Source organism: Salmo trutta, chromosome 27 (genome assembly GCF_901001165.1).
Source record: "Salmo trutta chromosome 27, fSalTru1.1, whole genome shotgun sequence".
NCBI lineage: Eukaryota > Metazoa > Chordata > Actinopteri > Salmoniformes > Salmonidae > Salmo > Salmo trutta.
The window spans coordinates 33,821,597-33,842,408 of record NC_042983.1 but is presented as its reverse complement, the minus strand read 5'-3'; the positions used below and the strand labels follow the sequence as shown (position 1 = coordinate 33,842,408).

General features: G+C 45.6%; 1 protein-coding gene across 3 annotated transcripts in view; it reads right to left on the bottom strand.

The window, feature by feature from the left end:
* LOC115164920 (cotranscriptional regulator FAM172A homolog) overlaps positions 1-20,812 on the bottom strand; it is a 302,236-nt gene that overhangs the window by 58,825 nt on the left and 222,599 nt on the right. For 2 of the 3 annotated variants that reach the window (XM_029717842.1, XM_029717843.1), the window contains exon 10: positions 14,010-14,094. In XM_029717842.1, coding sequence (XP_029573702.1) covers positions 14,010-14,094 — 85 coding nt within the window. Of the gene's footprint in view, positions 1-7,733; positions 8,024-14,009; positions 14,095-20,812 lie in introns of those variants that run through there. The other variant, XM_029717844.1, reaches the window with a different exon arrangement.

Sequence of the window (20,812 nt, the reverse complement as noted above, 5' to 3'; positions counted from 1 at the left end):
TCTGAAGTCTTGGCTGATTTCTTTTGATTTTCCCATGATGTCAAGAAAATAGGCACTGAGTTTGAAGGTAGGCCTTGAAATACATCCACAGGTACACCTCCAATTGACTCAAATGATGTCAATTAGCCTATTAGAAGCTTCTAAAGCCATGACATAATTTTCTGGAATTTTCCAAGCTGTTTAAAGGCAGTCAACTTAGTGTATGTAAACTTCTCACCCACTGGAATTGTGATACAGTGAAATATAAGTGAAATAATCGGTCTGTAAACAATTGTTGGAAAAATGACTTGTGTCATGCACAAAGTAGATGTCCTAACCGACTTTCCAAAACTAGAGTTTGTTAACAAGAAATTTGTGGAGTGGTTGAAAAATGTTATTTAATGACTCCAACCTAAGTGTATGTAAACTTCCAACCTCAACTGTATAGTACAATCCAAAGCTCTTACAGACCCAGAATGACCCACAGCTGTAATTGCTGCAAAATGTGATTCTGACATGCATTGAGTCAAGGGTGTGAATACTTTTGTAAATTAGATATTTTTCATTTTTAATAAGTTAGCAAAAATGTCTAAAATCATGTTTTCACTTTGTCATTAAAAAACGATGTAATCCATTTTTAATTCAGGCTGAAAGACAACAACATGTGGAATAAGTCAAAGGGTGTGAACACTTTCTGAAGGCAATGTATGCTATGTAGCACACACTTTGATCCAAAGTGACTAACAGTCATGTGTCTATGTGGCCCCAGTGGGAATCAAACCCACGAAAGCCTGGAATTGCAAGCGCCATGCTCTACCAGCTAAGTCACATGGGACCACAATAGATGCTAAAAGGTGAATAACTGCTGAATGCAGGTCGAGGCGACGGGTAATGTAAACACTAATATCGCATAAAAGGTGCATAAACACTTTCACAAAATAAATAAGATGAGCAGATAGCATTTGCGTAGATTACCCTTCACTACATTCACAAACCAATAACTGCCAAAATAAAGGAATCACAAAGTGTCTTAATAGGACGTTGGGCCCACCACGAGCCAGAACAGCTTTAATGCACCTTGGCATAGTTTCTACTGGATCTTTATTGGAGGGATGCGACACCATTCTTCCACAACAAATTCCATCATTTGGTGTTTTGTTGAGGTGCTGGAAAATGCTATCTCAGGCACCGCTCCAGAATCTCCAAATTGGTGAATGAGATGGCCATGGCATATGGTTTACATAGTTTTCATGCCATTCAGTGGCCACCTGTGCCCTGTGGATGGGGGCATTGTCATCCAATGGGAGCATAGCCATGGTAACCAAAATAATGGCCTGTACATCATTTTTATACATGACCCCTAAGCATGGGATGTTAATTGCTTAATTAACTAAGGAACTACACCTATGTGGATGCGCCTGCTTTCATTACACTCTGTACCCTCATTTACTCAAGTGTTTCCATTATTTTGGCAGTTACATGTAGGTGGGCTCTACTACTCTAACAAATACAACAAATTTTACCTGACCTTCAGTGTTGCTTAGCAACCAGTTGCCATACAATTTCTAATAAAAAAATGTGGGCGCGAGATTACAGGCGTGGATGTGATGAGGGAAAAGGCTCGGAGATAAAATGAGATTAACAGGAATAAAAGAGATAGCATAAAGACTCGGCGAGCCGGTTTTCATGGAGACAGCTGGGGCTGCAGCGTTTTCACATTTTTACCAAGTCAGCCTGACCAGCTTATTATCACTTTGACAGCCTCATGAGAGAGACCATTACTGGACCACTAGACTAGACCAGGGAGAATTCCATCCAATACTCCCAGACAAAAGTCTAGGCAGGGCCATGCTACTCTCAATGGAATCACACAGTGTAGCTGCCACTCTCTGTCATTCTATGCACACATACAGTACTACCAGTCAAAAGTTTGGACACACCTACTCATTCAAGAGTTTTTAATTAATTTTACTATTTTCTACATTGTAGAATAATAGTGAAGAAATTAAACTATGAAATAACACATATGGATTCATGTAGTAAACAAAAAAGTGTTAAATCAAAATATACCTTGTATTCGAGATTCTTCAAAGTAGCTATCCTTTGCCTTGATGACAGCTTTGCATTCTCTCAACCAGCTTCATGAGGAAGTCACCTGGAATGCTTTTCCAACAGTCTTGAATGAGTTCCCACATATGCTGAGCACTTGTTGGATGTTTTTCCTTCACTCTGTGGTCCAACTCATCCCAAACCATCTCAATTGGGTTGAGGTCGGGTGATTGTGGATGCCAGGTCATCTGATTCAGCACTCCATCACTCTCCTTCTTGGTCAAATAGCCCTTACACAGTCTAGAGGTGTGTTGGGTCATTGTCCTGTTGAAAAACAAATGATAGTCCCACTAAGTGCAAACCATGTGGGATGGTGTATCGCTGCAGAATGCTGTGGTAGCCATGCTGGTTAAGTGTGCCTTGAATTCTAAATAAATCACTGACAGTGTCACCAGCAAAGCAACCCCACACCATCGCACCTCCTCCTCCATGCTTCATGGTTGGAACCACACATGCGGCTATCATCCGTTCACCTACTCTGTGTCTCAAAGACACGGCGGTTGGAAACAAAAATCGAACATTTGTACTCATCAGACCAAAGGACAGATTTCCACAGGTCTAATGTTCATTGCTCGTGTTTCTTGGCTCAACCAAGTCTTTTCTTCTTATTGGTGTCCTTTGATAATGGTTTCTTTGCAGCAATTTGACCATGAAGTCCTGATTCACGCAGCCTCCTCTGAAAGGTTGATGTTGAGATGTGTCTGTTACTTGAACTCTGTAAGGTGCAATCTGAGGTGAAGTTAATTGGCGATTTGAGGCTGGTAACTCTATGAACCTATCCTCTGCAGCAGAGGTAACTCTGGGTCTACCTTTCCTGTGGAGGTCCTCACGAGAGGCAGTTTCATCATAGCGCTTGACGGTTTTTGCGACTGCACTTGAAGAAACTTTCAAAGTTCTTGACATTTTCCGTATTGACTGACCTTCACGTCTTAAAAGTAATGATGGACTGTCATTTCTCTTTGCTTATTTGAGCTGTTCTTGCCATAATATGGACTTGGTCTATTACCAAATAGGGCTATCTTCAGTATACCACCCCTAACTTGTCACAACACAACTGATTGGCTTAAACGCATTAATATGGAAATACATTCCATAAATTAACAAGGAACACCTGTTAATTGAAATGCATTCCAGGTGACTACCTAATGAAGCTGGTTGAGAGAATGCCAAGAGTGTGCAAAGCTGTCATCAAGGCAAAGGGTGGCTACTATATTTTGATTTGTTTAACACTTCTTTGGTTACTACATGATTCCATATATGTTATTTCATAGTTTTGATGTCTTCACTATTATTCTACAATGTAGAAAATAGTCAAATAAATAAAAACCCTTGAACGTGTAGGTGTGTCCAAACTTTTGACTGGTACTGTACATACAGTTGATACAGACATACATTCAACATATTGATTTGCTTCTACACCTACATTGCTTGCTGTTTGGGGTTTTATACTGGGTTTCTGTAGAGCACTTTGATAAATCAGCTGATGTAAGAAGGGCTATATAAATACATTTGATTTGATTTTGGGATGTAACAATAAGCCTCTAACGTTATCATGAAACACATATTTATGTTGTATTATTGAGAAAACACAGACCTCGCCAAGGCCCATGGCAGAATGGTATATATCTTCTGATGGTAGTTGGTATGCAACATGTCCTAACTCTAATCAGACTTCAGACAAACGTCACAGACAGAGACAGGGAACACCAAGATCAGTTGATAGACACACACAGTCATCTCAAAGTGATCAAAGTGACCGGGTCTTTGATACAAAGCAATCGGGTTCCTCTCAAGGCTCCCTTCTCTCTCAAGGGGGATCTTTTTTTCATATTGTCACCCTAAGTTTACATGTAGGGGGTTGCAGCTTGGGTCAGTCTGTTCATTCCGGGTCAAATTACTTTGTTGTGTCGTTTTTCCGTTTCTGTTAGTATGAAAATTGAGGTTTTTCTATCTCTCTCTGCATCATGCCACTCAGATACTTTAACGTGCCAATGTCTCCAAAACAGATGTAAAAAAATCCCTACAGAGTCAATAAAAAAAAAGGGAGACAAAGAGAAAGTCTAAGTAAGATCTCCTGTTCCCTTCCACCTCCTCCCTCCACATTAGCCCCTCGTACATTCTTTTTGTTGACTCAGTGCCTTGAATATGACCCCGTCAGAGACCTTCTGTGTTGTAGACCAATCACAGATGTACAACAAACTCAGAGACACAGAAAAGGGAGGAAGGAAAGTAGATGGCAAAATAAACATGATTCTCTCTCCAGTGGTCTGCTCCTGTCTGCATGGTTCTATTAAACACAGGCTTCATTACATAAAGCTGTGAGCCAAGTGGGTCAGGGCCCACCAGTCTGGTGCCGGAGCACACGGATCAACCTTTAGGCCTCAACTCCATTTTAAAGACGAATAGCAAATGAAGGCTGTGTCTTCTGATCCTCTACAACGGAGAGAGAGAGAGAGAGAGAGAGAGGGAGGAGAGAGAGAGAGAGAGAGAGAGAGAGGGGAGAGCGAGGGAGGGGGGAGAGCGAGGGGGTGAGAGAGAGGAGAGAGAGGGGGAGAAAGAAGGAAGGGAGAAAGAGTGAGACAGAGGGAGGGGAGAAAGAGGGAGGGGGAGAGAGGGAGGGGAGAAAGGGAGGGGGGAGAGGGAGAGAGAGAGAGGGGGAGGCAGAGGGAATGGAGAAAGAGAGGGGTGGAGGCAGAGGGGGAGACAGAGGGAGCGGGGAGAGAGGTGGAGACAGAGGGAGGGGAGAAAGAGGGAAGGGGAGAGAGAGAGGGAGAGAAAGAGAGGGGGGTAGAGGGAGGTGGGAGAAAAAGGGGGTAGAGGGATAGAGGGAGAGGGGTAGTGGGGGCACAGGAAGCTTAGAATTAAGAGTAAGATAAATTCAATACATGACACAAGCGGCACAATGATTTGTGACAATATGTGTAGTGGTGGCGTGTGTTAGTACTACGGTCATTTTCCAGAAATCCCAGTTGGAAATCCCTCCTGATTCCGGGAATCCTCCAACTGGGATTTCAGGAAAACTAGGGAATTTATGGAAAGTTCACAGAATGTTGAAACCCTAGTTAGTACAGAGGAAGAAGATGAAAGGCTGGTTAGGCTGGGAGGAGAGGCTGATGATGGCAGCCAACGTGTTTCCTGAACATAGACACAGCATCTCATACATGCCTAAACATCACTTAACTACTCAGCTACTAGACACTAAGCTTCTATTTTTCTACCTAACATTTAAGATATAGATTAATATTTCACCAATAAACAGTATCGACCGTTCTTCACACATTCTACAAATAAAAATGAGGTCCATGTTCCTCGAATACCGTAACATCCCTCCAACACACAATCACCTCTGTCTGTGGTTGTATCTAAAAGCCGTCCATGTCTATGGTGTTCTCAGAGAGGTGGATGGTGACAGAACCATAAGAGCCAAGCGACTGCCGGGTCAGCGTTTTCCACAAGACCGTGTCAGTCTAGAGCGAGCTTGGCACCTGTACGATCCAGGCGGTAGCTTGCCCCGGAGATGAGCACCGTGACATGATCAGGGTCTGAGTTCGTTTCTGGTTCACCGCTAGGCTCCTCTAATGCTAGGCTCCTCTAACGCTAGGCTCCTCTAACGCTAGGCTCCTCCAACGCTAGGCTCCTCCAACGCTAGGCTCCTCCAACGCTAGGCTCCTCCAACGCTAGGCTCCTCCAACGCTAGGCTCCTCCAACGCTAGGCTCCTCTAACGCTAGGCTCCTCCAACGCTAGGCCACGCTAACGCCAGGCTCCTCTAACGCCAGGCCACGCTAATGCTAGGCTAATCTAACGCTAGGCTCCTCCAACGCTAGGCCACGCTAACGCCAGGCTCCTCTAACGCCAGGCCACGCTAATGCTAGGCTAATCTAACGCTAGGCTCCTCCAACGCTAGGCCACGCAAACGCTAGGCTCCTCTAACGCTAGGCCACGCTAATGCTGGGCTAATCTAACGCTAGGCCACGCTAATGCTGGGCTAATCTAACGCTAGGCCACGCTAATGCTAGGCTAATCAAACGCTAGTCCACTTTAACGCTAGGCTCCTCTAAAGCTAGGCTCTTCTAACGCTAGGCTCCACTAATGCTAGGCTCCTCTAACGCTAGGCTCCACTAATGCTAGGCTCCTCTAACGCTAGGCCACGCTAACGTCAGTAAAGACAAACAAGCCAAAAATACGCCCTTCCTCTCTTCATCTGATCTTTCGATGAGCCAGCAGACCCCCCCCGAACCCTGAAAAAAGTAAACCTGAAAAAACAGAGGAAGTGAGGAGATGAGGCGGGATGCGTTTCCTCTGGAAGTGTAACTCAACAGATAAACATCCATCAGACGGATGGACGGGGGCCTGTAGGCCGGGCGGAGGTGGCGACAAGCAGAGGTGTTTCATGGTCAGCGGTGCGTGCCGCATCAGAGCGAGGCTTTACACTGTGCACATCAAATCACAGGGATCATCTCCGCAACACAGACACACACTACATCATCCATTTCTTTCTACAGGCTTGTAGGAATCACTGGAAGTCTTGAGTTCAGGTGAAACGTACTAGACTTTTCTTAAATCTCTCGATTTGACACTTTTGGTTTGAGAAATTCATACATCCACATTGCATCAATTCTTTGTTAGCTACTTTGTTGAATTGGAAAAAAAATCACAAAATCAAAAATAACTATTCTTTTAACTACAGTGTGTTATCACTGTTGTGTGCCTCTAAGCCTGACTCTAGAGCGAGCCTGCCCAGCCCTGCCCCTTTCCCTCTCCTGGCTATCTGCTCTGTGACTGCAGCCCAGCAGTGGTGAGTCAGACCCTGGGTAGGCCCCAGCCCCTCTCCCCAGCCCCTCTCCCCAGCCCCCCAGGCACAGCACACGGAGAGGCTTTCCAGCAGGAGATTTGTTCCACTTTATCTGCATATTTAGTCAGTTTTCAGCATGCTCCTAACTGATAAAATGATGCCAGTCTGTCAGGCCGCTGCCAGCGCTGGAGCAGTGACCTTCTAGGGGAAGATTCCTTTTGAAAGAGGGAATGAAAATGAAAAAGAGAGAGAGGGAGAAAAGCTAGCCAGGCTAACAGGGAACCGGTCCAGGGTTTATCACGTTAAAAACAATAAACAAAGATGGTAGCAGACACCCATCACACTAAACAGCCCCTCAGTGGGGCATTGCCATGCTGGTACCAATGTTGCTTCACAGATGATTAGCACCAACAGAAAGACAGACAGGCCTTGGAGAACACCTACGCGACAACAGCACCACACATGGAGAGACAGGGAAGGGAATGAGAGACAGGGAGAGACAGGGAAGGGAATGAGAGACAGGGAAGGGAATGAGAGACAGAGCGAGAGAGAGAGAGAGAGAGAGAGAGAGATCAGTGGGATGGAATGAAAGGGAGACTCATCCTTCAGTGCTGCCAGTGACTCCCTCCTTACTGCCTGACAGCTCTGTCACTCAAACCAAAACATCTGAAGGACAGCCAATGGCATGCCTTGGTTTGCCTTCAGACGTCTTAGTGTCTGTCTGATCAGGCGCCATTCTCCATAGTGGCCCAGTAGCCGGAGGCTTCCCGGGCTCCAGAATAGTGCAGTTAGCTCTTGGTGTGGTATGCTGTCTGTGTGTGTGTGCGTGAGGTTAGTGACAACGAGGAAACAGAAGTCTGTTGATGAACACATTGTGGTTAGCCATTATCTCCTCAGAGCAGAGCAATCCCCTGCCATAGTAGCATGCAGGCATACACACACACACACACCCTCTCCGTCGTGACAGCTGAATTATGGACAAGGATATGGATGGGAGGGATGGAGGGATAGAGGGATGAATTGAGAAGCATTCCCTCAGCAGAGAAAAAGCTGGGTCATGGTACTTTGACATCCTTCCCTCCACCTCTGTCACCTCTGGCTGCTCTCTTGTGACTCACGGCACAATGGTGGTGCCTCGCTCCCTGTCAAGCCACCAAGGACACAAAGACAATCAAATCAACCTTTGACATGAGACCAGAGCGACTAGCCACCAAAGACTTGCTGAGCTGGACGCAACTTTACACTCACTCTCTCTCATTATCGCCGATGTAAAAGTCATTAAGACTAATGCTCAATCAAATATGCCCAGAATAAGACAAGTCCTGATAACTGTGACATACAGTACCAGTCAAAAGATTGGACACACCTACTCATTCAAGGGTTTTTCTTTATTTTTACTATTTTCTACATTGTAGAATAATAGTGAAGACATCAATACTATGAAATAACACATAAGGAATCATGTAGTAACCAAAAAAGTGTTAAACAAATCAAAATATATTTTATATTTGAGGTTCTTCAAAGTAGCCACCCTTTGCCTTGACGACAGCTTTGCACACTCTTGGAATTCTCTCAACCAGCTTCATGAGGTATACATTTCAATTAACAGGTGTGCCTTGTTAAAAGTTAATTTGTGGAATTTCTTTCCTTCCTAATGTGTTTGAGCCAATCAACTGTACTGTGAAAAGGTAGAGGTGGTATACAGAAGATAGCCTTATTTGGAAAAAGACAAAGTCCATATTATGGCAAGAACAGCTCAAATAAAAAATCTGTCCTTTGGTCTAATGAGTCCAAATTTGAGAGTTTTGGTTCCTACTGCCGTGTCTTTGTGAGATTCAGAGTAGGTGAATGGATGATCTCCACATGTGCAGTTCCCACCGTGAAGCATGGAGGAGTGATGGTGTGGGGGTGCTTTGCTGGTGACACTGTCAGTGATTTATTTAGAATTCAAGGCACACTGAAACAGCATGTCTACCACAGCATTCTGCAGCGATACACCATACTATCTGGTTTGGGCTTAGTGGGACTACCATTTGTTTTTCAACAGGAAAATGACCCAACACACCTCCAGGCTGTGTAAGGGCTATTTGACCAAGAAGGAGAGTGATGGAGTGCTGCATCAGATGACCTGGCCTCCACAATCACCGGACCTCAACCCAATTGAAATGGTTTAGGATGAATCGGACCGCAGAGTAAAGGAAATGCAAACATTTTTTGGTTACTACATGATTCCATATGTGTTATTTCATAGTTTTGATGTCGTCACTATTATTCTACAATGTAGAAAATAGTAAAAATAAAGAAAACCCCTTGAATGTGAAGGTGTGTCCAAACTTTTGACTGGTACTGTATAACAGTGGTTAAGTCCTGGAACCTCATGGTGTTTTTCCAACAATTGTTAACAGACCGATTATTTCACTTATATTTCACTGTATCACAATTCCAGTGGGTGAGAAGTTTACATACACTAAGTTGACTGCCTTTAAACAGCTTGGAAAATTCCAGAAAATTATGTCATGGCTTTAGAAGCTTCTAATAGGCTAATTGACATCATTTGAGTCAATTGGAGGTGTACCTGTGGATGTATTTCAAGGCCTACCTTCAAACTCAGTGCCTATTTTCTTGACATCATGGGAAAATCAAAAGAAATCAGCCAAGACTTCAGAAAATAAATTGTAGACCTCCACAAGTCTGGTTCATCCTTGGGAGCAATTTCCAAACGCCTGAAGGTACCACGTTCATCTGTACAAACAATAGTACGCAAGTATAAACACTATGGGACCACGCAGCCGTCATACCGCTCAGGAAGGAGACGCGTTCTGTCTCCTAGAGAGGAACGTACTTTGGTGCGAGAAGTGCAAATCAATCCCAGAACAACAGCAAAGGACCTTGTGAAGATGCTGGAGGAAACAGGTACAAAAGTATTTATATCCACAGTAAAACGAGTCCTATATTAATGTAACCTGAAAGGAGCCACTGGTCCAAGAAGCCACTGGTCCAAAACCGCCCAAAAAAAGCCCCACCATAAAAAAGCCTGACTACGGTTTGCAACTGCACATTGGAGACAAAGATCGTACTTTTTGGAGAAATGTCCTGTGGTCTGATGAAACAAAAATAGAACTGTTCGGCATTAATGACCATTGTTATGTTTGGAGGAAAAAGGGGGATGCTTGTAAGCCGAAGAACAACATCCCAACCGTGAAGCACGGGGGTGGCAGCATCATGTTATCGGGGTGCTTTGCTGTAGGAGGGACTGGTGCACTTCAGAAAATAGATGGCATCATGAGGCAGGGAAATTATGTGGATATATTGAAGCAACATCTCAAGACATCAGTCAGAAAGTTAAAGCTTGGTCGCAAATGGGTCTTCCAAATGGACAATGACCCCAAGCATACTTCCAAAGTTGTGGCAAAATGGCTTAAGGACAACAAAGTCAAGATATTGGAGTGGCCATCACAAAACCTGACCTCAATCCTATAGAACATTTGTGGACAGAACTGAAAAAGCGTGTGCGAGCAAGGAGGCCTACAAACCTGACTCAGTAACACCAGCTCGGTCAGGAGGAATGGGCCAAAATTCACCCAACTTATTGTGGGAAGCTTGTGGAAGGCTACTCGAAACGTTTGACCAAAGTTAAACAATTTAAAGGAAATGCTACCAAATACTAATTGAGTGGGACGTAAACTTCTGACCCACTGGGAATGTGATGAAAGAAATAAAAGCTGAAATAAATCATTCTCTCTACTATTATTCTGACATTTCACATTCTTAAAATAATGTGGTGATCCTAACTGACCTAAAACAGGGATTTTTTTCTAGAATTAAATGTCAGGAATGGTGAAAAACTGAGTTTAAATGTATTTGGCTATGGTGTATGTAAACTTCCAACTTCAACTGTATGTAGAGAGATAAATATAGAGAGAGATAGAGACAGAAATATATATAGAAAGATATAGAGAGATATATAGAAAGAGACAGATACAAAAAATAAATATATATCGAGATATATACAGTGGGGGAAAAAAGTATTTGATCCCCTGCTGATTTTGTACGTTTGCCCACTTACAAAGAAATGATCGGTCTATAATTTTAATGGTAGGTTTATTTGAACAGTGAGAGACAGAATAACAACAAAAAAATCCAGAAAAACGCATGTCAAAAATGTTATAAATTGATTTGCATTTTAATGAGGGAAATAAGTATTTGACCCCCTCTCAATCAGAAAGATTTCTGGCTCCCAGGTGTCTTTTATCCTCTTGGGGATAGAATCCCACTGACGGGATTGCTAGCCTGGCGGAAAATTCAAAACAGCAAAAATCTAATAATTTCAATTTCTCAAACAATCAACTATTTTACACCATTTAAAAGATAAACATCTCCTTAATCGAACCACATTGTCCGATTTCAAAGAGGCTTTACGGCGAAAGCATAAAGTTAGATTATGTTAGGAGAGTACATAGCCAAAAAAGTACACACATTCATTTTCAATTCAAGGACAGGCGTCACCAAAAGCAGAAAACCAGCTAAAATGATGCACTAACCTTTGACAATCTTCATCAGATGACACTCCTAGGACATTATGTTAGACAATACATGCATTTTTTGTTCTATCAAGTTCATATTTATATCCAAAAACAGCCTTTTACATCGGCGCGTGTCGTTGAGAAAATGTGTCTCCCCCAAAACTGCCAGTGAATTTACAAAAAATACTCATTATAAAACGTGGTTAAAGTATTAAACTGTTATTCAAAGAATTATAGATTAACATCTCCTGAATGCAACCGCATTGACAGATTTCAAAATAAATTTACTTGGAAAGCACACTTTGCAATAATCTGAGTACTCTGCTCAGAAAAATACACTACGCAATACAGATAGCCGCCATGTTGGAATCATCTAAAATCATAAATAACATTAGAAATATTCCCTTACCTTTAATAATCTTCATCAGAAGGCACTTCCAGGATCCCAGGTCCACAACAAATGTTGTTTTTTTCGATGAAGTTCATAATTTATGTCTAAATAACTCCATGTTGTTCCGTGTTGTTAGTGCGTTCAGTAAGCTACTCAAAATGTAGGGCGCGGAGGGAAAAGTCACGACAAAAAGTAAAAAAAAAAATCTATTTACGTTTGTTCAAACATGTAAAACGTTGTTTAGCATCAATCTTTAGGGCCATTTTTAACGTGAAACATCAGTAATATTTCAACCGGACCTTTCCTGTGTCTTGAAAAACGTTTTGAATACAAGGTCTCATCTCACATGAACGCGCATGAACGCGCAATAATGAAGTGACGACATCCCAGGGACATCAAATTCCCTTCTTTCTCATCCCGTGTCTGTTCATCATAGACGCTTCAAACAACTTTATAAAGACTGCTGACATCTAGTGGAAGCCATAGGAAGTGCAAAATGAATCCTTTGTCACTGTGTGTTTTATTGGCAATGACTCGAAAATAGTACAGCCACAAGATTTTCATTTCCTGCTTGTATTTTCTCTCAGGTTTTTGCCTGCCATATGAGTTCTGTTATACTTAGAGACACCATTCAAACAGTTTTAGAAACTTCAGGGTGTTTTCTATCCAAATCTACTAATAATATGCATATTCTATTTTCTGGGCCAGAGTAGTAACCTGTTTAAATTGGGTACATTTTTCATCCAGACGTGAAAATACTGCCCCCTAGCCCCTAGAGGATACAGGTAACGAGCTGAGATTAGGAGCACACTCTTAAAGGGAGTGCTCCTAACCGCAGCTTGTTACCTGTAAAAAAGACACCTGTCCACAGAAGCAATCAATCAATCAGATTCCAAACTCTCCACCATGGCCAAGACCAAAGAGTTCTCCAAGGATGTCAGGGACAAGATTGTAGACCTACACAAGGCTGCAATGGGCTACAAGACCGTCGCCAAGCAGCTTGTTGAGAAGGTGACAACATTTGGTGCGATTATTCGCAGATGGAAGAAACACAAAAGAACTGTCAATATCCCTCGGCCTGGGGCTCCATGCAAGATCTCACCTTGTGGAGTTGCAATGATCATGAGAACGGCGAGGAATCAGCCCAGAACTACACGGGAGGATCTTGTTAATGATCTCAAGGCAGCTGGGACCATAGTCACCAAGAAAACAATTGGTAACACACTACGCCGTGAAGGACTGAAATCCTGCAGTGCCCGCAAGGCAAGAATACATATACATGCCCGTCTGAAGTTTGCCAATGAACATCTGAATGACTCAGAGGACAACTGGTGAAAGTGTTGTGGTCAGATGAGACCAAAATGGAGCTCTTTGGCATCAACTCAACTCGCTGTGTTTGGAGGAGGAGGAATGCTGCCTATGACCCCAAGAACACCATCTCCACCGTCAAACATGGAGGTGGAAACATTATGCTTTGGGGGTGTTTTTCTGCTAAGGGGACAGGACAACTTCACCGCATCAAAGGGACGATGGACAGGGCCATGTACCGTCAAATCTTGGGTGAGAACCTCCTTCCCTCAGCCAGGGCATTAAAAATGGGTCGTGGATGGGCATTCCAGCATGACAATGACCCAAAACACACGGCCAAGGCAACAAAGGAGTGGCTCAAGAAGAAGCACATTAAGGTCCTGGAGTGGCCTAGCCAGTCTCCAGACCTTAATCCCATAGAAAATCTGAGGAGGGAGCTGAAGGTTCGAGTTGCCAAACGTCAGCCTCGAAACCTAAATGACTTGGAGAAGATCTGCAAAGAGGAGTGGGACAAAATCCCTCCTGAGATGTGTGCAAACCTGGTGGCCAACTACAAGAAACGTCTGACCTCTGTGATTGCCAACGAGGGTTTTGCCACCAAGTACTAAGTCATGTATTGCAGAGGGGTCAAATACTTATTTCCCTCATTAAATAGCAAATCATTTTTTAACATTTTTGTTGTTATTCTGTCTCTCACTGTTCAAATAAACCTACCATTAAAATTATAGACTGATCATTTCTTTGTAAGTGGGCAAACGTACAAAATCAGCAGGGGATCAAATACTTTTTTCCCCCACTGTATATATATACAGCGAGATAGAGACAGAAATATATATAGACAAAGATTGAGAGAGATTGAGAGATGAAAAGTGTAAGCAGTGTTGAATCCACTATCACACACTCTACCTGCAGAGAGGCGAGGGCAGTCCGGTAGCATGGGCTCCACCGGTGTGTCCAGGGGCTCAGGGCTTGACACCCAGTTCCGGCAGTGCTGTGGGGGGAGGAGGTGGTGAAGGGAGGAGAGACGGGGGAAGGAGACAGGAACAAGCAATTAAAAGCCCTGTGACACATTGCTCAGACTAGTCTGATTTTGTTTGTGATGGCGAGCCGGGACGCCCCAGGGGGGTGTCTACGCAGCCTGGTGACCCATAACCCCTCAACACCCCCCCCCCCCTCCGCCAGTCCACAGCCTTACACTTAGACAGCAGAGGAGCACTTCTTCAAACATATCTTTACCCCTTCCCTCTTGTCTTCACCCTTCTACATGTGAAATTCTGCTTTATACAGTGCATTGTGTGTGTGTGTATGATGATTCCAACTGACAGTGTGTGTGTGTGTGTGTGTGTGTGTGTGTGTGTGTGTGTGTGTGTGTGTGTGTGTATGATGATTCCGACTGACAGTGTGTGTGTGTGTTATGTCCAGTGGGTTGATGGTGCAGTGTGGTATGTGTTAGTTTGACGGGATGGGTGTGGAGGAGGGAGAGGGAGGATGAAGAGAAGGAGGTGGTGAAGGGAGGAGAGACGGGGAGAAGACGTTCCTGAGATAAGATGAAAGTGAAATAGAAGAAACAGTAATGTAAAGGAGATTAGGCTGGCCTCCTGACCAATCACTGAGATTAGGCTGGCCTCCTGACCAATCATAGCTTATCTGCTCTTGTTTACTTTTGCCTCGGCCCACCTGATAGCCAATACATTTCTTGTGTGTGTGGGGGTGTGTTTGTGTGTGTTTTGGGAGAGGGGTCCCATCCTTGAACCCCCCTCTATCGCCACTCCCTCCCCTCCACAACCCAGTGATCTCCCAAGGTCCTGCTTCTGTCGGACAGAGAGGGAGCTGACTGGGCCGATCAGGGAGGCCAGTGAACCCCACACACCCCCACCTTGTCTAGAACCCCGAGTTCCATCACACTGCCTCTAGGCTGTCAACAGGCCACGCCCCACCCACACCCTTCCTCACCCTGTCCTCCCACTCCGACCTCCCCCCGAGGCCTCTGCCACCCAGGGGTCACTGTGCCCCCCACCCGGGACCCACCCGCGTCATCTGGACATTCCTGTGTGTGTGTGTGTGTGCGAGAGAGGGAGAGAGAAAGAAACTGTGTATGTGTGTGTGTGTGACTGTTTTGTGTGTGTACACACACACACGAAATTACACATATAGATATATGGTGAAGAGGCCGGCCCGGTTGGTCGTATATTGATGGGTATATAGCTATAAGGATCAGCAGGCAATTTCTTTTATGTTGTCACCTTTCTTTAACATTTTCCGTGAGGAAGAACTTTAGTGTAACCAGAGATTTAGTTACAGCGAGATACAGCATCGCTGTTTTTGTGAGGAGAAAATGTCACAGACCATGTCTGGTGTTTTTACAATGCACACATCCGTGTTCCAACCTATCAAACACACACAAAAGGCAATGATATCCTGCTTACCACAGCATCACATTTTCTCATCTCCCTTCATCCTGTCAATCGAGTGGCTTAGGAGTGTGCAATGTGGGCAAGATAGAGGGGCTTTTTGTGTTGAGGTTGTGCGTGTGTGTGGTGGGGGGGGGCTGGGTGGGGGTATAGGGATTTGACTGCCATTTTGGTAAACATAAAGATGCCGTGGCAGGCAAGGCAGGCAAGGCAGACAAGACAGACAAGACAGACAAGACAGACAAGACAGACAGACAGACAGACAGACAGACAGACAGACAGACAGACAGACAGACAGAGTGTCTCATTGTATCGCTCTAATTCATTCCGTCTAGAAGAAGAAGATGTCAGCTGTGCTGATGTGCTTTGAGCGGAGGGAGGCATTTCAAAGGCAGCCCTCCCGTTCCCTGCCAATGGAGGAGCAGGGGCCGGCGTTTCAATAGATTTGTCAAGGCAACCCCAACGTTGTGGGAACAGGGAGAGCAGGCTGAGCTGCGGTCAGATACAGGCTAGCACACTGCATGGGATTAGAGGAGGGAAGTTGACTAAACGATGCCACATCGGATTCTCTCTCAGACATTGTTACTATCAATACTTCATGCCAGGGCGCCGATCCATGGCAACATTGAACTGAGTGAGACACCACAAACATAAACAGGTCACCCTGGTGTGTGTGTGTGTGCGCTGGTTTGTGTGCGTGTATGTGTGTTTGTGTGTGGGTGTGTGTTTGTGTGCGTGCACTGGTTTGTGTGCGTGTGTGTGTGCTTGTGTGTGTTTGTGTGCGTGAGCTGGTTTGTGTGCGTGTGTGTGTGGATGTATGCACTGCTGCAGTCAGGGTTTGAAACTCCACTGTTGCTTAGTCACTTTACCCCTACATATATGTACATATCTACTTCAATTAAGGCATACCCCTGCACATGGACTCGGTACTGCTACCCTGTGTATAGAGCCAAGTTATCGTTCCTCTTTGTGTATTTATTCCTCATCTTATTATTTTTCTATTATTGTAGTATTTTCCTCTCTCTCTGCATTGTTGGGAAGAGCCTGTATGTAAGCATTTACAAAGTGTGTGTGGGTGCACGGCAAAAAGTGAAATCTAAGCATCAGGATATTTTTTTGTTAAAATAAGATAAATTATCTGCCAACGACGTTAAATAATTTAGCTTAGTACAAAAAAAAGTGAAATATTATTACTCAATATAAGATATCTAGGCTTGCCTAGATTTCACTTTGTATGTGTGTGTGTGTGTGTGTGTGTTTGAAATGCTTTGTCTTAGACTGAAATATGCTTGACTTTAAAAGGAAAGGAGAGGAGGAGAGGAGGAGAAGCTTGCATACACATACACACGCTGTGGCTTTTTCACGCAAACTCATCCAGTCCCATCATTATTAATCAGAAACATATGGCTCCGAAATCCCACAATCCTTTTGGGGCCTGGCGGCAGAAACCGGTTGCGGCCGGGACTTAACAGGATGCTAACAGTGCTCCTAATGGTGCACTGTTATGATTTCAGAGTGTAAACGGCAGACAGGTGTTACTGGGAAAGAGGTCCTACCTGTGCGACACTTTTAAGCCTCCCCATCAGGCCTATAACGAGCCACCTGCTCTGGGCTACAGCCTGCAGTAAAGCCTGCCTCCCACTGCGCTCACTGACTAGCCCACTTAACCAGCACAAACATACGTGTGTGTGTATGTGTGTGTGTGTACCTACCACTGCTGCCATAGCATGGCTAACAGTGTGGAGACCAAACGCTGCTTTGACAGTTAACCTATACTACAGCTTAACAGATACAGTGATACACACATGTCCAGGAAGTGCTGACAATATGCAGCCTGTATGTCCCTCCCACCCACCTTAACACATACACACACACTCACACAAACACTTAACCGATCCTACATAAACATGCTGATGCATTGCCCACCACGTGAGCCCCGTAGAGAGCCCTTCTCCTCCCAACCTCTGTAGCCTGTCGTATCAAGCCTCACACACATACAGCCCTACACTCCAAACCTTCTCAGAAAACCCCAGACACCAAACATCACCACTCAGACATCCTTTAACTGCCTGAGACCCCTGACTTGTTCCCCGTGGGCCAGCTCCCACTACTGTTTGACTTGTTCCCCGTGGGCCAGCTCCCACTACTGTTTGACTTGTTCCCCGTGGGCCAGCTCCCACTACTGTTTGACTTGTTCCCCGTGGGCCAGCTCCCACTACTGTTTGACTTGTTCCCCGTGGGCCAGCTCCCACTACTGTTTGACTTGTTCCCCGTGGGCCAGCTCCCACTACTGTTTGACTTGTTCCCCGTGGGCCAGCTCCCACTACTGTTTGACTTGTTCCCCGTGGGCCAGCTCCCACTACTGTTTGACTTGTTCCCCGTGGGCCAGCTCCCACTACTGTTTGACTTGTTCCCCGTGGGCCAGCTCCCACTACTGTTTGACTTGTTCCCCGTGGGCCAGCTCCCACTACTGTTTGACTTGTTCCCCGTGGGCCAGCTCCCACTACTGTTTGACTTGTTCCCCGTGGGCCAGCTCCCACTACTGTTTGACTTGTTCCCCGTGGGCCAGCTCCCACTACTGTTTGTGTAATCTCAGTGGATTATGATGCTTTATTCATGGCAGTGCCGTGCTTTGCGTGCGTGTGACCAGCACAGTGACAAGAGACACCTTGGGCTGTGACAGGCTGCCAGCTGCACACCATCCACCTTTCCCTCTCTGTCCTCTTCCCTCTGTTCCCCCTCTACCTCTATCTGCTTCCCTCTGTTCCCCCTCTACATGTCTCTACCTCTATCTGCTTCCCTCTGTTCCCCCTCTACATGTCTCTACCTCTATCTGCTTCCCTCTGTTCCCCCTCTACATGTCTCTACCTCTATCTGCTTCCCTCTGTTCCCCCTCTACATGTCTCTACCTCTATCTGCTTCCCTCTGTTCCCCCTCTACATGTCTATACATCTATCTGCTTCCCTCTGTTCCCCCTCTACATGTCTATACATCTATCTGCTTCCCTCTGTTCCCCCTCTACATGTCTCTACCTCTATCTGCTTCCCTCTGTTCCCCCTCTACATGTCTCTACCTCTATCTGCTTCCCTCTGTTCCCCCTCTACATGTCTCTACCTCTATCTGCTTCCCTCTGTTCCCCCTCTACATGTCTCTACCTCTATCTGCTTCCCTCTGTTCCCCCTCTACATGTCTCTACCTCTATCTGCTTCCCACTGTTCCCCCTCTACATGTCTCTACCTCTATCTGCTTCCCTCTGTTCCCCCTCTACATGTCTCTACCTCTATCTGCTTCCCACTGTTCCCCCTCTACATGTCTCTACCTCTATCTGCTTCCCTCTGTTCCCCCTCTACATGTCTATACATCTATCTGCTTCCCACTGTTCCCCCTCTACATGTCTCTACCTCTATCTGCTTCCCTCTGTTCCCCCTCTACATGTCTATACATCTATCTGCTTCCCTCTGTTACCCCTCTACATGTCTCTACCTCTATCTGCTTCCCTCTGTTCCCCCTCTACATGTCTCTACCTCTATCTGCTTCCCACTGTTCCCCCTCTACATGTCTCTACCTCTATCTGCTTCCCTCTGTTCCCCCTCTACATGTCTATACATCTATCTGCTTCCCACTGTTCCCCCTCTACATGTCTCTACCTCTATCTGCTTCCCTCTGTTCCCCCTCTACATGTCTATACATCTATCTGCTTCCCACTGTTCCCCCTCTACATGTCTCTACCTCTATCTGCTTCCCTCTGTTCCCCCTCTACATGTCTCTACATCTATCTGCTTCCCTCTGTTCCCCCTCTACATGTCTCTACCTCTATCTGCTTCCCTCTGTTCCCCCTCTACATGTCTATACATCTATCTGCTTCCCTCTGTTCCCCCTCTACATGTCTATACATCTATCTGCTTCCCTCTGTTCCCCCTCTACATGTCTATACATCTATCTGCTTCCCTCTGTTCCCCCTCTACATGTCTCTACCTCTATCTGCTTCCCTCTGTTCCCCCTCTACATGTCTCTACCTCTATCTGCTTCCCTCTGTTCCCCTTTTTACTCCTCAGCTGCCCTTCCTGGAACAAAGTTGTCTTGTTTTTCTATCTTTAAGCTTTCCTCTACCTCTCTCTCTCTCCTTCTCTCTCTCTCTCTCCCCTTCTCTCTCTCTCTCTCTCTCCTTCTCTCTCTCTCTCTCTCTCCCCTTCTCTCTCTCTCTCTCCCCTTCTCTCTCTCCTCTCCCCTTCTCTCTCCCTCTCCCCTTCTCTCTCTCCCTCTCCCCTTCTCTCTCTCTCTCTCTCTCCCCTTCTCTCTCTCTCTCTCTCCCATTCGCTGTCCCCTCCCTCTCTCTCTCTCCTTCTCTCTCTCTCTCTCTCCCTCTCCCCTTCTCTCTCCCTCTACCCTTCTCTCTGTCTCTCTCTCTCTCTCTCCCATTCGCTGTCCTCTCTCTCCCCCCCCCTCTCTCTCTCCCTTTCTCTCTCTCTCTCGCTTTCTCTCTCCCCTCCATCTTTTTTCATCCTTGTCACTCCCCATCTCTATGGGCTTACTATAATTGAAGGTTTCTCTCCAGAGTGTTCTCTCTCTCTCTCTGCTGTGTGACGTCATCTGCCCGTTGTCTGACACATTAGCTCTATATCCCCTCTCCCAGCGCGTGCTGATCTCTAAATCCCTCTCTCCACTCCACTCTCAGCTCCCTCCACCCCTAACCCCAAGACCCACAGAGGGTGGGGATTACCTACGTCCGACAGGAGGGGAGCGCAATGCCGGCGGTGGGGGCTTCTCTAAAACACACACGCACGCATGCACTCACACCTGCTGGAAGGGGAGCCAAGACCGCGCTACACCAGGTGAGCTACCACTGAACCTGAATAACACTACAGATATACATCTAGAGGGTGTGTGTGTGTGAGAGAGAGAGATGTTTTTGTAATCTTACAGTGTTGTAAGGTCACCTGATTGAGGTATAGCCACAACAGAGGCCCTGCACTGCAAGGAGTGTGTGATCATGCTGAGCGAAACACCAGGAGAGAGAGAGAGCGAAATAGAGGATCAGAGGAGAGGTCCAGGATAAGTTACTTCAACATAAACACAAAGAGACTGTAGCATGGCTCTCAGTGACACGGCTCTCAGTGACACGGCTCTCAGTGGCACGGCTCTCAGTGGCACGGCTCTCAGTGGCACGGCTCTCAGTGGCACGGCTCTCAGTGGCACGGCTCTCAGTGGCACGGCTCTCAGTGGCACGGCTCTCAGTGGCTGACTACTGTAGATAGAGGACCCATAGCCTTGAATTTAATTACTAGGTCAGATTAGGTT